Here is a 15,981-nt window from a genome sequence, read left to right on the forward strand (position 1 = left end):
GAGATGGGGAAGAAGGAGTGTGAGAAAAGATATAAAAACTGGTACAGGTGTTCAGAATGATGTGGTGTTTGGTTTGGTTCTAGTGCTGATTTACTGAAAGGAAGTTATGGAAAAGAAACCTAGAAAGGAGGTTTGGGGTCAGACTGAAGCCCCAGTCTTGTGCTTGTTTCCTGGCAGACAAATAAGGAGTTTTAGTCTTTGAGTGACTATTGAAGTGTTTTGAGCTAAGAAATGACTTGACCAGATATGACCTTCAGTAAAGGTAATCTCATAGTAGACAGTAGGATGTTTGTGATTGAGACAGTGCAGGAGGACAAATGAAGACGCTGATGGCAATTGTCCAGGTGAGAATTATGAGAATCTGAACTAGGGCAGTTGAGAGGCAGTAAGAGAGAGAGTAAGAGAGAGCCCGGAACCTCTGTAAAAGGTACATGGAAGTAGAGTCAAGAGGATGTCTCAGGGGCTCCTGGGTGGCTCAGTTCTTAAGCATCTGCCTTCAGCTCAGGTCATGATCCCAGGGTCCTGGGATTGAGCCCCGCATCCGGCTTCCTGCTCAGCATGAGGCCTGTTCCTCCCTCTCTCCCTCCTCCTGCTTGTGTTCCCTCTCTCTCTGTGTCTTTCTCTGTCAAGTGAATGAATAAAATCTTAAAAATAAATAAATAAAGGACACCTCAGCTAGGGTGATGGGGATGACATCTGTAACACTTTCATTTAGGATTATCAGGAGTCTGGTGTGCTTTGATAAAGATGCAATCATACAGACAATACAGAAAGAGAAATTGTTTGGAAGAAAAGCTATTAGTTTTGAATATACATATAGGGTTTAGATGAGATATGAATGGGGTCCCTGGAAGTATAGGCATGGAGCCCAGAAGTATAGATTATAGAATTAGAGTACTATGGGTATATATTTGGGAGTCTTTTATTTTAAGGTGATTACTGGAAACATGAGATGGAAAGAGCTTGCCAAGAGAGAGAGGGCAAAAGAAAAGGGAAGGAAGCCAAAGACAACTCCTTGGGAAACACTTGAATCCCGGTGTGGGAAGAAAACCAAGTGCCAGAGAAGCAGGAGAACTAGGGCAAAACTGTGCCCCAGGAGCTGTGGGAGGAGAGATTTTTCACAAGAAACGAAGGATCAACATTGACAGGCTAGAGAAAGGTGCCTGTGGCCAGATACTGAGAAAAGGCCTTGAATTTAAGTTTTTTAAAGAATCATTTCAGGGAGGTTGTGAGATTGACGTTGGGGTCAAGAAGTGCATCAAGTGCGTAGGTGGTTTCTGGTTTGGGGAGAGTAGCTAAAGCTTGGAATATGTACTGTATTTGACACGAGTCCCCAAGGGTTAAGAGACAGAAACCCAGCTGAGGCATAATAGAGGATTTATTGTTTCATGTGGAACTACAAAGTCCAGAGGTGGAGTTGGCATCAGATGGTACTCGATCTCAAGGTTTAAAAGTTATGAGAGTTTTCTCATGCTCTTCATTTCTTAACTTTGATTATCTCTAATTTTGTGTTTTGGCTTCATTCTTTGCTGTTGCAAATAGCCTGTCTCCATATGGTGGAAAAGTAAACCTTTGGTAGTCCCAAGCATGTCTTTGCATCTTGAGATCCAATGAGTAGTATCTCAAGTCTTCCTCACTGTTTTCAGCAGAAAACTCCTAGGAGGACTTAAGTTAGCTAGACCTACTTCATGTGCTTATTCTTGAGCTAGTTACTTTGTTTGGGATGGCATGGTCCAGTCTGGCTTATGAATTCATCCCCACCCACTGGGACTACTTGAGGTGGACAGTCCCTCTGCAAGGAAGTAGAAGGGGGAAGGAAGAAACCACAGTTGTTTCAGCCCATTAGAGTCTCGTAACTACACATGTTGTAGGAGATGTTTGTTTAATTGGGCCAATCAGAAATGAACAAAGGACCAATGAAGAATATAGAAGGGTCTCAGTTAAAGCCCAAGTATTATTAATTTATAGTGGAAGCAACGGGTTCTGTAACTTTGTCTTGTAGTGCTTTGCAGTTTTTACAGTTTAGAAGTAGAGGTGATGAAACATGGGGTGTACTCAAATCTTGGGTTTGAGAAGTCAGGACTTCAGAGGGGATGAGGGGAAATCAAGTAGGCAAATCAAGCAGTTCATTGTTAAAAGGTTTGTGGGATTCAGAAAGTGTAGAAAAGCAACTGAAACCACAGTTTGCTGGTGTATTTATGTATTTTAATCAAAGCTAATTATTTGTCATTTGACTAAAAATAGTAGTGATTTCAAGTAAGTGAACATGTATTTGACTTCCTACTAACATAATTTAATTTTCACTACCTCTTAGTTAGGACTATGTGTTTATATCAAAGAAGGTCATGTTGGAGGTGCTAAAAAGTCTGTATGACAGATACACTTAATTTATTAAGAAAATGATCATAAAATTAATGGATACTTGATTTTTAAAATATGGAAGCCTAGAAAGATAAGGTAGAAACATAAAAGGAAAAAGTAAGCACCCATCATCTCAAACAACAATGGCTTAAACGTGTAAGGTGCACATGCACACACACACACACACAAATACACGCATATCTAGGGAACTACTGTGGTATGTCACAAAGTCAGCGGGGCTGTAGGATCTGATACTCTGCACTTCTCATTCTATAGCTACCATGTCAAGATCATAAAATAATTATCTACATAAGCTGTAGCCATCCTGACCCAGTTCTTAACAACAGGAAAGATGAAGGCGGAAAGAAGGAGGTGGGTATTTCCCAGTGGTCAGCTTCCAGAAACCATCTTAAGCCTCCCATATAATACTTCTGCTCACACATCTCACTGACTAGAACTTGGTCACATGGGTACACTTAACAGTGGGATGCTGGGAAGTATGGCTTTTGAACTGAGCTTATTGTTGTCTAGACCAAAATCATAGTTTTATTAACAGGTAAGAAGGGAAGAAAGGTTATTGATTGGACAATTAATTAAAGTACTTTTGGGTGTAAGAAACAAATTCAATTCAAAGTAGCTTCAACAATAAAGGAATGTATTATCTTGTCTGATGTGAAGACCTACATGTGGTAGAACTCTTGTAGGGTTGGTTAATGGAGTTAGGTCACATCTTCAAGAATTCACTTTCTCTCTTCCTACTCCACTGCTCCGTTAAGGGTAGCACCATGGTTTCAGTCACTTCACATAGTATATTTAGATATGCTAGCACCCAGAAAGAGAAGAGAGTTACCCTTCTATTGAATCCCCATTTAGGAAGAAAGCTACCTTTCCAAGAAACCTCCGCAGACTTCCTGTAACCAGAGCTGGGCTCACAGGTCTAGCCCTAAACCAAGTCACCAGAATGGGGTCAGTATTATTGGTTAAAACCAATCGTGATTTACTCATGGAACTGTGTCATGTGAAAGAAATGATACTTGAACAACCCAGGGCTCTGCCAGGAAGGCATGAATCAGTATTTGATATGCGTGGTTCCTCTCTCTTCTCTTCATATCTTACCCTTCTCATACGGGTCTACTTTGAGCCCTTTCTGCCAACAGAAGCCTTCCCTGGTCTTTCTTTTCCAAGTTCCTCTTGCACTTTCTGTACTCCTCTCCACGAAGTGCTGGCTTGAGTGCCCTGTTATTTTGCACTCAAGGTATGTCAATGTGCACTTGTCTCTCCAGCTCCTCTGACTTTTCCCTAAGGCTGGGTCCTGTTGTCATACCCTTCCATATGACCTGGTGAAGACAACCACAATTTTGAGCTTGAAATTGAGGGAGGAATGTTAAGACAAAGGATTTCTTCTTATTTTGAATTGATTGCAGTCAGAAACTCTATCAGACTACATTAAAACTAAATTCCATTAAAGTTTTATGTTTAATGAATTATCCTTATTTAAAAGAAATGAAATGAGAAGTGTCTTGGGAAAACTCAGTACTTACCTTGCCAAACCTATGGTGCTTGGCCTGTAGTCGAAAGTCAATATTTGCTGGTAGATGTGAGTTGTAAAACTTTTTAAAAGCTATAGCATAGTTCCTCATATGAGTGGATATTGTGTGTGTTTATTGCCAGAAGTTGTCAAGATAATTCTCTCAGGAAATGTAACCATTGCCAGGGTTTTATTGCTTTACCTATGATACATGTAGGTATATTCAAGTAAATATATGAAATAATTTTCCTCTTCTCTGAGGGAAATGTACTTTAAAAACCTTGGGGATTTCTCTAATCAGGGTTCTTAATACATGCATGTTCTTTAAACATTCCATTTTAATGTGCACTTCCATAAAAGTTATAATGAAGATATGAAACTTTCTGGTATGTGAAGAAATAGGGTGAGTGAAACACTGTCAGATGAAGTTTATTTAACCTTGATAGGAAGAATGTCCAAGGGAAGCTATTTAGTTGTTAGCCCTTGTATTTACTCAGAGAATAACTACATCCTTTGTTTCCCTTAAAGCCATTCATAGAAAATACACAAAGCAACATTGCTTTGTTTCTGCAATTTACATTATTTTACTTATTTACCTTGATTTATTTCTAGGATTTATGTTATTTAGCTGTGGTATAGGACCTTGGACAAGGCATGAAGGAAATATAGGCACTTTGTTCTATTTAAAAAAACAACAGGAAGATGGTGATAATGAGGACCAGTAGAGTAGGATAATAAAAATGAAGAGGTGCTCCAGTGATGTTACTTTTTGTCAATACATGTACATATATTTCTAAAGATTTAGGTATTTATTTTAGAGAGAGAGAGTGCACGCACATAGGAGGAGCAGAGGGAAAGGGAAAGGGAGAGACTCCCAAACAGGGTCCCCACTGAGCCCAGAGCCCAACATGGGCACAAGCTCATGACCCTGAGATCATGACCTGAGCCCAGACCAAGAGTTGGACACTCAACCAACTGAGCCACCTGGGCGTCCCAACTTTTTGTCAATATATATTGATCCTAAATATCCATCAATGGAAACCAGTGCACCTCTTGAGGTCTTTATTTTTCACAGGAGGCAGTAGAGTTCCAACCACACAGTAGGGCCTTAACATGTAAATAAATACATGCTCGAGGACTTTTATTAGAGTCATGTGTTGCAACATTTTAGAACCTGTGGATTTCAAATTACATTTATTAAGAGGAGGCCCCTCACACCTCCTGTTAGACACTTTCCTGTGGCCATTCTTGCTCGGTTCAGTCTTGAACGAGAAATGCCTTCTCTGGAGGCGGTGTCCTGGGCCCGTGCTTGTGTCTGTTGTACTTTGCAGGCAGCGTGACACTGTGCTGACCCACCCGCTGGACAGAATTTCATGGATTGCAGGAGAGGCAGCCTGGATGTAATTGGGGGTCATCTGGCAGTTCCTATGTGCGGCTTCATCTGTGGGATGGAGAAACATCGGTACAGAAGGAAGTGGTGAGGGAGGAGAGGAGACCCTGGGGAAGGGGTCGATGAATATAGCTCAAAAGGGAAGGGGGGTGCACCAAGTACTTTTCTGCCGGAACTTGACAATAGCGTAGTGCTAGCCCAACTGGTAACCGCTTCTGAAAAGGGAAGGTAGGCGCACAAATGGGTGGGGGCCTTTGTCCTCTATTCCCCAACCTCTCCGTCGTGTGGTAGAGAAATGGCCTCCAGCACAGCTCTCTATTGTGTGCTCGCGTGCTTCCGGCCTGGGCCCGACTGCGGCAGTTGCTTCAGCTCCCGCTTTCTCCACGCCAGGCTCCTCACGACAGCTGCTGCAAGCTCCTGAGGCCTCGTCTGCCCTCCTCCCGGCTGGGTGCCTATGTCTAGTCTGTGTGTAGATTACAGACCTTAGTCCACTGGTTCTTGGCCGGAATTCCAGCCAAATGGCTACAGTGAAATTTCTGTAATAGGCCAGAAGAAACCTAAATCCAGGCCTTTCTTAGAGAAATAACACCAACTGTTTTATTATTTGTTCCACACTTGCCTCTCTCCTTTCTTTAAATTGCTTCCCAAGTGAGGAAATCCCAGTCTAATTCAGCACATTTCATGAAAGCATGAAGCCTCTGGTGCAGATTACACACTGAAATGTGGCCTACTTGTTCATACCCACCACTGGCCAGTGCCCATTTAACCAGCGCTGTTCCTGCTTCCCCCTTCTGGGACGGACAGCAGATTGAAAATATGATGTAGCATATGCATTAGAAAGAGAGGATATAATTGAAAACTCTAGCTTCCCCTGGAAAGAGCTGCTAATGTGAAACCTTGGACCTTATGAATAATAAATGTGCACAAAACAGATTCATAATGACATTACACACTGAGCCACTTGTATCCTGTTTCCTGGAAGGGTTCCAGATCCAGTGGGAGAGCGGAAGTCTAATGGCTTGCTCTTTCCCTCTCCACCCTCTGTCTGTCTCTCCCCTCCCAGACTTTCTCTGCTTCTGAGACTGTTGTAACAAGCAGAATAAATAGGAGTTGCCTTGAGGTAGACTGTGTCCCCATTTGAAGTCCTGCTAGACTTGTTTTAATTTTGTGTGATCATGTGCGCAACTCAGAGTGTGTTGAGATAATACTGTTGACCAGTGGATTGGTGTTCCCGTGTTTAAGGTCCAACCCCCACCCTTCCCTAAGAAAGCGTACTCCCAGCAGATGTTAAGAAAGAAAATTGTTGCCATAGCACATTAAGAGCTAGCCCAGTAGTTCTTTCTTGTCAGGAGAGTGAAGGGCAGTAGGGGAGCAGAAATGAAGCAAGAGCAGAAAATATGCAGAAGAGAGAAGGTAAACAGTAAGCTTTCCCCACTCTTTAAGAAGCAGTGAAATCCAGACTCCTACCGGGGCTTAGCAGAGGCATTACAGCAAATACAGAGTGTCTGCTACACATAAGGTCCCATGCAAGAGAGTACAAAATGATTAGGTCCCTGCCCATAAGGGACATATAATACAACTTAAGGAGGTATGACAAGTTTCTAGTAACGAGAAGCAAAAGAAGAGGTGCCTGGTGAGAGCTTTGTCTAAGTACCAGTGGAATCAAAGGAAGCTGATACCGTGATGGTTTCATATTCATAGTAGTATCCAACTTGGACAGTAATGATGAGTAATGTTTCACTTGGCAGAGACTGGAGTCAGGGTATTTCAGGCGAAGGAAGTGTGACCAAAGAGTCAGAGGTGGAAAAGCCCGGTGTGCTAAATGGTAGGACACAGGCAACTTTGCAGAATCAGGTAAGAAAGGAAGGGAGGACCCATAATGAAGTTCCAGCTAAGTCAGCAGGGGGAAAAAAAGCCTTTGGGAAAATTCTCAGAGTTGTGCTTTTTGAAGATTTAGCTCTCACAGTATTATAATTAAGTGGTTGAGGCAGGAGTCTTGGGCAGGTTCATGGCAGTAAGCCAGTGGATGGTGGAGGGGAATTGAGGGCTTAGAGTCAGGTGACAGCCGAAAGAGTCAAAGAGTGAATGGGTTGAAACCGAGCAAGGAGGCTCTTGGTCTTTGGAGACAGGAGCTACAGGGTACAGAGGGAAAAGAAGTGATGCCTGGGACCTATACCCCTAGCACGCAGAAAATCGAACGTGGTCACCTTTCTGTTCTTACACTAATGATTATTTGCCCCCTTAGGTCTTCACAGCCATTGGAGGAGTAGTAATAGTAGATATCCATATATCCTCATTTAGCAAATTAAAAAGGTTTTCTGGGGCCAGCCAGTATGTCCTCATGAAGTGAGACATTGAGAAAACTGCTGGGTCAGGCACAGACTAACCCAGGTATGGAGTGGGAGGTGGCTGGTCTTTGCTAGTAGAGGGAGACTGTGGATTCTTCCTCAGGACCAGCCACCTCTTTTTCCATGAGAGGTGCATTTAAAGAAGCACAACCAAGAATACTCTACGTCCTAAATAAAGTCCCAGTGAGTTTAGGGCCTGCTCTCACCCTGGGCGCACTCAGGCATCCCATTCTTACCCCCTTTCCCACTGGTCGTCTTTGGCTATGGGAAGGATGGCACTGTTGGTCTGTTGGGATTTCCTCCACAGTTGCAGTTCTGAGCTCCTAATGCCAGAGTCCCTGGTTGGGAGCTGGAGTGCACTGGTAGAGAGCTGTTGATACTCAGAACGAGGTCTAGCCCAAGTCCACTCTGTTCCACCTCTCTGGGAATTATTTCCCAACCTCTTGGTGACACACTGGAGCCACTGACATGAATAAGCACTGAAGCTAGACAGGCAAGAATGCTGGCTACTCCACTTCCCGTCAGCGTGACTTATGCCGCAGCGCCCAGCCCCTCAGGAGCTCAGAGAAGTGGGGCTGTAGCAATGAGATGATTAAGATGGAAGAATGTCTATAAACCATGTATCTTGGTGCCTGCTACTATTGTGGGCTTGTTATATAGGTTTCTTTTCTTTCCGAGTTTTTGGGACTCTGTCCCTAACCCTGTTCCTTATTCACTTTGCTGTCTTCCGGATCTGAGGTTTGGGATGTGAAGCATCCCCAGCGTCTCCTATAAGAGATACTGGCTCATGAAAGCTGCAAAATGGGATGAGACTTTGGGGCATGTGATTGCTGGATCTGTAGAGCCTTTTCTAAGCTGTTGTATTTTTTATTCATGAACACAGCAGCATGGCGAGCCTGGGTTGATAACATTCCTAAAGGCGCCACAGGGTATGGTATTCTAGTGAGCAACAAAATAATCACGGCAGTGCACGGTAGTGTGCCCTCTTGCTCTCCATCATCGCCATGTGCTACATCCCCAAGTGTTTGTTTCTCCAGATAGTGGGCTGGTAATTTCAGAAGAAGCCACATACAGAGAGCTCAGTTGGTCATTTCTATTAATGATAAGAGGATACTTTCTGAAGTTAGGTTGCTTCAGTTTTCCCTTGGCTTCAAAGGGGGCAGAGATTTTTGGAAATCTGTATCCTGGCTAATGTGGTTCAACACTCTCTTCTGTTGACAAGTACAGGTAATCAGGTGCTCTGCATTTTGCCACTTCCTTTGTTATTTTGTAAAATACTCTTTCATGATCCCTAGTATAATAGATTGAACTCCTCAAGGAAAACCGATAGATATGGGGACATTAAAACTAATAGTAGAGGCAAAAAATTAAGAATCCTATGACAGGGGACGCCTGGGTGGCTCAGTTGGTCTAAATGTCTTCCTTCAACTTAGGTCACTACTACATTGGGCTTCTTGCTTCTCCTTCTGCCTGCCACTCCCTCCTGCTTGTGTTCTCTCTCTCTCTGACAAATTTAAAAAGAAAGAAAGAAAGAAGAAAGAAAGACTCCTACAACAACTTCACTCTGTAATAGTTTTATCTTTTAGTAGACCTGAGCTTTTTTTTTTAATCCTTCTTTTTTAAAAGATTTTATTTTTAAGTAATCTCTGCATCCAATGTGGGGCTCAGACTTACAACCCTGAGATCAAGAGTTGCTTGCCCTTCCAACTGAGCCAGCCAAGTACCCTCTCTCCCCTTTTTAAAAGATTTTATTTTTGAGTAATCTCTATACCCATCATGGGCCTTGAATTTATAACCCCGAGATGGAGAATCACATGCTGTACTGACTGAACCAGCCAGGCCCCCCAGACTTTAAGGCACATCTTTCAGATAACGTGGAGGAGCAGTCATAGTCATCTCATTGCTTGCAGCCCTGGGAGGGAAGAAGGCTATTTATTGCCCCTTATGGTACAATTTGACTTTTTTTTTTTTAATTTGCTTTTTAAAAATGTGATCTTTTAAACATTCTGTTTCAGCCTTCAGCATTATTGATGGAATATTATTAATTAGTGGATCTGAGACATAGAAAGTCTGAGCATTATTAATTAGTGGATCTGAGACATAGAAAGTCCCCTGACAAAGCTCACTCTGAGCCTGCTCTAAGGTAGACTCTGGGAGGCTATGGCATTGGAATGGCAAGCATTTTCGAGGGGGAAATTCTGAGAAAATAGTTCCTGACTAATGAGTTGACATGTTGGTGGGTAGTCACAGAAGTCTGAGATGCCCTGTTCTGGACACTCTTTGTACTTGACCCACAAGACTAATGTGCCAGAAACAACCTATAGAATAGAGCCTGTGTTTAATTACGAGTTCTCGGAATTTACACACGAGATGTGTTCATGAGAACTGAAGTCTTCATGGGATATAAAGCTGGAGTTGGGTTTTCAGGGAGTAAAGGTGAGGTTGTGAGGTGAAGCATTTAAAGACAAGGGGTGATGCGGACTATTCTAGAACCTAGAGGATTGCTAGGAGAAATAGGAGGTATTAGAACTGTCTTTTCCAATCCCTCATTTTACATCAGGTGCGTCCTAGGAGGTAAAAGGCCAAGAGACTGGTGGTACAAAGTAAGCTATTTTGAGGCTGGATTTTGGGAAGTCTTAAAAGTGCTGGGTGCCTTATGAGATCAAAGCGTGTGGCAAGAAGGCTTTTTAGAAGACATTTCATTGAGGGGCATGAACCCTGTGTTACACCGATGGTGTTGCCTGAGAAAACAGCACTATGATCCTTGCAATGGAAGAAATAATTTTATGTACGCACTCTTGGTTTCTGAGTCCTCTGGTTCTTCACCTGCAACCCATCACTCCTGCCCAATACACACCTTCAGGGCACATTTCTATGTTAATACGAGGCGAGGATCAAACTTTGTCCTTTCCAGGGCTATTTGCATTTTAACTAGGACAAAGAGTTCCAGAGAAAATAATGCATCTAAAAGGTAGAGTTTGAGACCTCAGTGACTTCAAATGAAGGAGCTTTCTTTGTGTTCCTAAAATCAGGGTATATAAGAGGAACATATTAGAAAGTAGGGGTGCCAGAGGCAGGGTGCCTGGGTGGCTCAGTCAGTTAAGAAAGTGGGGGTGGGGCGGAGGTCTGAGAAGAGGACGTCCTAGGCCTGGCACTTAGTAGACACTCATACTTGTTAATGAATGAAACTCTTTAGTGAATGAGTGAATTGATGAATACAGCTCGGGGGTGTAGGGTGCTTGCAGAGAGAAGAGAAAGGGATGAAAATAGAATCTTTAAAGGAGGAATTAATGACTTGATGACTATGTGATCCTAAGAAACAAGGAGGGGGAGAGAGCATTAAAAAAAATTACAGATACACAATCTTGTTTGAGAGAGTACCCCTGGTGAAACCAGGAAACTGGGACAGTCCTGTGTTTAACATGTGGGCACACAGCTCTCATTTCTAAGTCAGTGCTTGGAAACCTTCCTTCAGTTCTCCTGTTTGTAAGTTACTGACATGAGTTGCTGCCTTACTCCCTGCTTCTTCTCCCTAAAGTCCTCTGTTTAACTTTTTCTTCCATTTCTGTGTGCCTGGGAAAAGGGGAAGGAAAGTGGGGCTCAGTAGAAATTGTGGGCTCAGATATCTTCTTACAAAGGACCCAAAGAGTTCTTATCCTTTCCACACTCTTACTCCCAGTTAAATGTGTCACTTTAAAATTTCTTAAGGAAAACGTCTTAAAAAAACCCCACCAAAACCATATGTGCGCGCGCGTGCGTGTGTGTGTGTGTGTGTGTGTGTGTGTGTGTATACACACACATGCCTTTGCTTGGAAATTTACGATTACAGTGACTTTCACTTTTTGCTTCCCTTTTGCACAGAAAATGCGGCCCTTGGTAATGGAGAGATAACAGGCTGACTTGCCTCCAGAAGGCATTCCTCCTAAACAGACTGGTTTGCTCTGATCTGTATAAACACTCCTGCCTGCTGACCAGTGGTCTGTATTTATGAGGCACTTGGAAAACACTGCAAGCTGCAGAGAGTGACCATGAATAGCAAACTTAATTTGGTTTAATGTGTTTTGGCTTGCTTGACCTCACCAGAATAAAAATGTGCCTGTTTGAATTATTGTATTGGGAGTTTAAAAAAAATTCTACAGACATTTATCTCATTGGAAGAACCTTGGGATCGCTTTAGCAAAGGTTTAAGTCCATGTTTAATGTCAGATAGACTTGAGAAATGTTTAACATAGAGCTTTAATCACAGATTAGTTTATTGTGAGTTCTGAATTTTTAAGAGCCTGAATTACTATTTTTTTTTCTTGCTACTTTTTTCCCTAGACGATTGGCTGGCAACGACCTTTCTTTTATCCACCCAAAGGCCTTGTCTGGGTTGAAAGAACTCAAAGTTCTGTAAGTAATGCAATTTTAGAGTTCCGCAGCTGGCTGTGTATTTTCTTTTTGCATAGTCAACATGCTTGGAGCTAGGGTAAGCACAGTTTCTTTTAGTTCAGGATTAAAAGATTTAAGGAGTGGCCAATGGGTAGTGTGGGAGGCGGGGGTTGATTTAGGCAACCTTGGGTCTAGATAACAAAAGTTAAAACTTTAAATAATAGGTGTTCTGACCTTCACTGCATTACAGTTGAATGTATTAGGCTTTTTTGTGGGGCTAATGGATTGAATCAAAATCATATTTAAACTTTACTAGTAGAGTTTTGTTTCTACTTATTGTATAGCTGTAAGAACTTTGAATTAGCTGACCCTAAAGGGGAAAAAAAAAGGCTTACAAAAACTCAAAATGTTAAAATCGTTTTAAAGCTAAAAGGAATTAAGATGCCTATCATTTACAAAGTCTGTGAGGGACCAGGAAATAAATTCCTGGCAGTGGTTAGGGGTTGTTGGGCAGGTTGGGGAACAGGTGAACTCACTACCAGCCCCATTTCTGCCACTAGCTTGCTGGGTAACTCTCCGCAAGTTACCCCTGGTTCGGGGAATTATATGTGGCTTTTACCATGCCATTCTGTGGTTATGACTCATGTCAAGCAGTCATTTTATTAATATGATTAGAAATGGCTTTAGGCAAAAATAATAAATATTTCATTTTTGGTACTGGTCTATGCCTCTCTTCTCTGTTACACCGTTCAAAAGCTCTTTTTCGGCTCTGGCCCACCATTCACTGAGGACATGTCTGCTGCTCCCTAAGAGCTCAGGATCGCTGTCTTCTTGGAAAAATTGGCTTGACCCAAGGTCTATATTCCTGGGCTCTGCTTTGTTCCAATTTGAAAAGGCACTAGGGATTCCAATAGGTTTGCTTGTTGTATCTCTCAGTTAACTTGTTATGCTTCCTAATTAATATTAACAGTCTCTACGGTGACAAACATTAATTAGGGTGCTTTAATTCCTAAGAGTGAAACACCCCTGGAAATGTGTATTACCAGTAGGTCTGTGTTAAGAGATGGCTTAGGGATAGCAGCTCAGGTTTCATTTCTGAATTCATAGCAAATGCTTCTGGCTTTTTTGCAGTTTTCCTTCCTTGGGTGCTCTCCACCTTGATCTCTCCCCCTTTCCTGCCATTGGAAATATTTTTGGGGTAAAAACGTTCTGAATTTTTCTAGAAAAGAATAGTGACAATTGCCTGTTATTCACTAACCAAAAATTTCCTTCCAGAACCCTGCAAAACAATCAGTTGAAAACAGTTCCCAGTGAAGCCATTCGAGGACTGAGTGCTTTGCAGTCTTTGTAAGTAGCTTTTTGGTTTTCTGTATCCTAAATCACGAGTAGACCACTCTGGCTGCTAAATGTGTGAAGAACTGGAATCCCAGGAAAAGGGAAGATTTATCCTCTCACCTGGGATAAAATTGGAGATGAGTAGGAGCTATTACCAAAACACCCTTTGGTGAGAGAGAATGAGGTGGTTCAGTTTACTTCCTCTCTTATCTCAGACGCTGGGAGAAAAGTTACAAGCATACACGGTTAGTTATGATTCCAGAAGCTTCTATGGCAGGTGATCTTCACCTCTTTAGAACCAGTTATGTGTACAGAAGTTCTAGAGTCTTACGCCATGATGGTCACAGTTACAGAGAGGCTTCTGTTTTAGGTGGTAATGATAATCAGACCAAATTGATTATAATCTCTCATCTGTGGACCTTGAAGTCACATTGGGTGGTAGCTTAGTCTCTTGTATTGCCTTCTTCCCAAGTTTTTCTTTTTGAGGAGAGTTTGGTTTTATGTGGAGTGTTCAAGTTTTCAGTTCTGGGTTTTCACCATGCTCAAAAGCTTGGTTTTTATTAATTTCAATTTTTTTTTTAAAGATTTATTTATTTTAGGAAGAGAGAGGGAGAGGGCGAGTGAGAGTGAGCAGGGGGAGGGGTAGTGACAGAAGGAGAGAAAGAGAAAGAAGCCCAAGCAGACTCTCCACTGAGACTAGAGCCCTACACGGCACTGAGTCTCACGACCTGAGCTGAAGCCAAGAGTCAGACACTCAACCGACTGAGCCACCCAAGTGCTCCAAAAGCTTTTTCGTATAGCACTTCACTTTGTTCTTTTTTACATTCTTTCCTGGGTGTGTGTGTGTGTGTGTGTGTGTGTGTGTGAGTGTGTATGCATGTATGTATATGAAACTGGAGGACAGTGGTCACTGCTTCCACTGTTGTTTTTGTTGTTGTTGTTAAGTTTTATTTATATATTTGACAGAGAGAGAGATCACAAGTAGGCAGAAAGGCAGGCAGAGAGAGAGAGAGAGAGAAGCAGGCTCCGCTCTGAGCAGAGAGCCCAATGCGGGCCTCGATCCCAGGACCCTGAGATCCTGACCAGAGCCAAAGGCTCCGGCGGTGGATCAGGTAGGCAGCAGTGGTATCACCAGAACCATGAAAAATCCATGGAAGCTTTTGAAGAAACAATGAATTTTTATATTAAATAAACATATTTGTTAATGACTAGAATGAATGTTATAAACTGGTGGTGTTAGGGCTACAACTTTAGTTTTTCTCATCTTTGGGACTGGAAGATCCAACGAGAAGCACTGAACTGATGCGTGTGGTTTTTACAATCTGCCTTTTGGCCAGATTAAGAAAAGCTGCTAGCTTATTTATCCGGCTTGTCTGGTTTGGGATCCCCGCTTTGCCACTTAAACTAGCTGTGTGAGATAGTGCAAGTTATTTAAAATTCTCCATACGGCAGCACGCTCATTGCTTGCCGTATGTGAAGATGTGTCAATCTGTGAAAAGCACTTGTAACAATATCTGACATGTCGTAGGTGTTCAAGAAACCTTTGTGGAATCTACTAATAGTAATGATGATCTATTTTATCAGTGGTTTCTTTTGATTCTTAGTTTACCCAGTTTACATAACCAGGTGATCGGAATGTCTGATAGTAATAGAAAAATATTCTTTATCTTATTTTACCTTTTTTAAAAAAAGTATTCTTTGAAACAAAGAACTTGGTTAGTTTGTCTTTCTCCTAGAATAACAAATACCAATGCACACTGTTTGGCCTATTTGCAAATACAGTGGGAGGAAGGTGTGGTTGGTCAAATTGTGGCCCTTTGACCACCTGCAATGCAGACCCCTAAGCTGTATCTTGGAAGTATTGGTATTTTCTCTTTAAAGGTAAGATCTAGCAAGCTATATTTTTTAAAAAAACTTCCCCAGGAAGTTCTCATGTGTATGGAAGTTTTGAGAGTCACTCTGAATAAAAAATTGTAATAGATAGCACATGTATATGTTCTGGGTTAACAAAATTAGGTTTTAATCATACCATATAGTTGAGTAATCTATTAACCTGTCCCATATGTTTTTCTTTTTATTGCCTTTTGAAATAACTTTATTTTTATTTATTTAAGTTTTTAAGATTTTATCCATTTATTTGACAGAGAGAGACACAGCAAGAGAGGGAACACAGGCAGAGGGAGTAGGAGAGAGAGAAGCAGGCTTCCAGTCGAGCAGGGAGCCAGATGCAGGGCTCCATCCTAGGACCTTGGGATCATGACCTGAGCCTAAGGCAGAGGCTTAACGACTGGGCCACCCAGGTGCCCCTGAAATAACTTTTAAATGTATGCTTTTGTAGGAAACACCAATAGCAGAAGACTTGATTGAAAATGATTGAGCTGCTTGTCTCTGCTTACTGATATAAAACCATTTTTTAACTGCATCCAAAACACATCTCTGGAAATTAGGTTAGCTTTTCATTTAGATTAGATAATCTCCTAGTTAATGTGAAAATAAAATAAATATGTACCAATAAAGGGGTACCTGGATGGCTCAGTTGATTGGGCATCTGACTTTTTATTTTGGCTCAGGTCATGAGATCGAGCCCCAGGCTCTGTGCTCAGCATGGAGTCTGCTGGAGATTCTCTCTTCCCTTTTCCCTCTGCCCC

General features: G+C 42.1%; 1 protein-coding gene across 1 annotated transcript in view; it reads left to right on the plus strand.

The window, feature by feature from the left end:
• LGR4 (leucine rich repeat containing G protein-coupled receptor 4) overlaps positions 1–15,981 on the plus strand; it is a 102,555-nt gene that overhangs the window by 62,643 nt on the left and 23,931 nt on the right. Inside the window, exons 3-4 of the mRNA XM_059406765.1 lie at positions 11,948–12,019; positions 13,274–13,345. Of these exons, the coding sequence (XP_059262748.1) occupies positions 11,948–12,019; positions 13,274–13,345 (144 nt within the window). The remainder of the gene's footprint in view (positions 1–11,947; positions 12,020–13,273; positions 13,346–15,981) is intronic.

The sequence above is a fragment of the Mustela nigripes genome, chromosome 1 (genome assembly GCF_022355385.1).
Source record: "Mustela nigripes isolate SB6536 chromosome 1, MUSNIG.SB6536, whole genome shotgun sequence".
NCBI classification, from domain to species: domain Eukaryota; kingdom Metazoa; phylum Chordata; class Mammalia; order Carnivora; family Mustelidae; genus Mustela; species Mustela nigripes.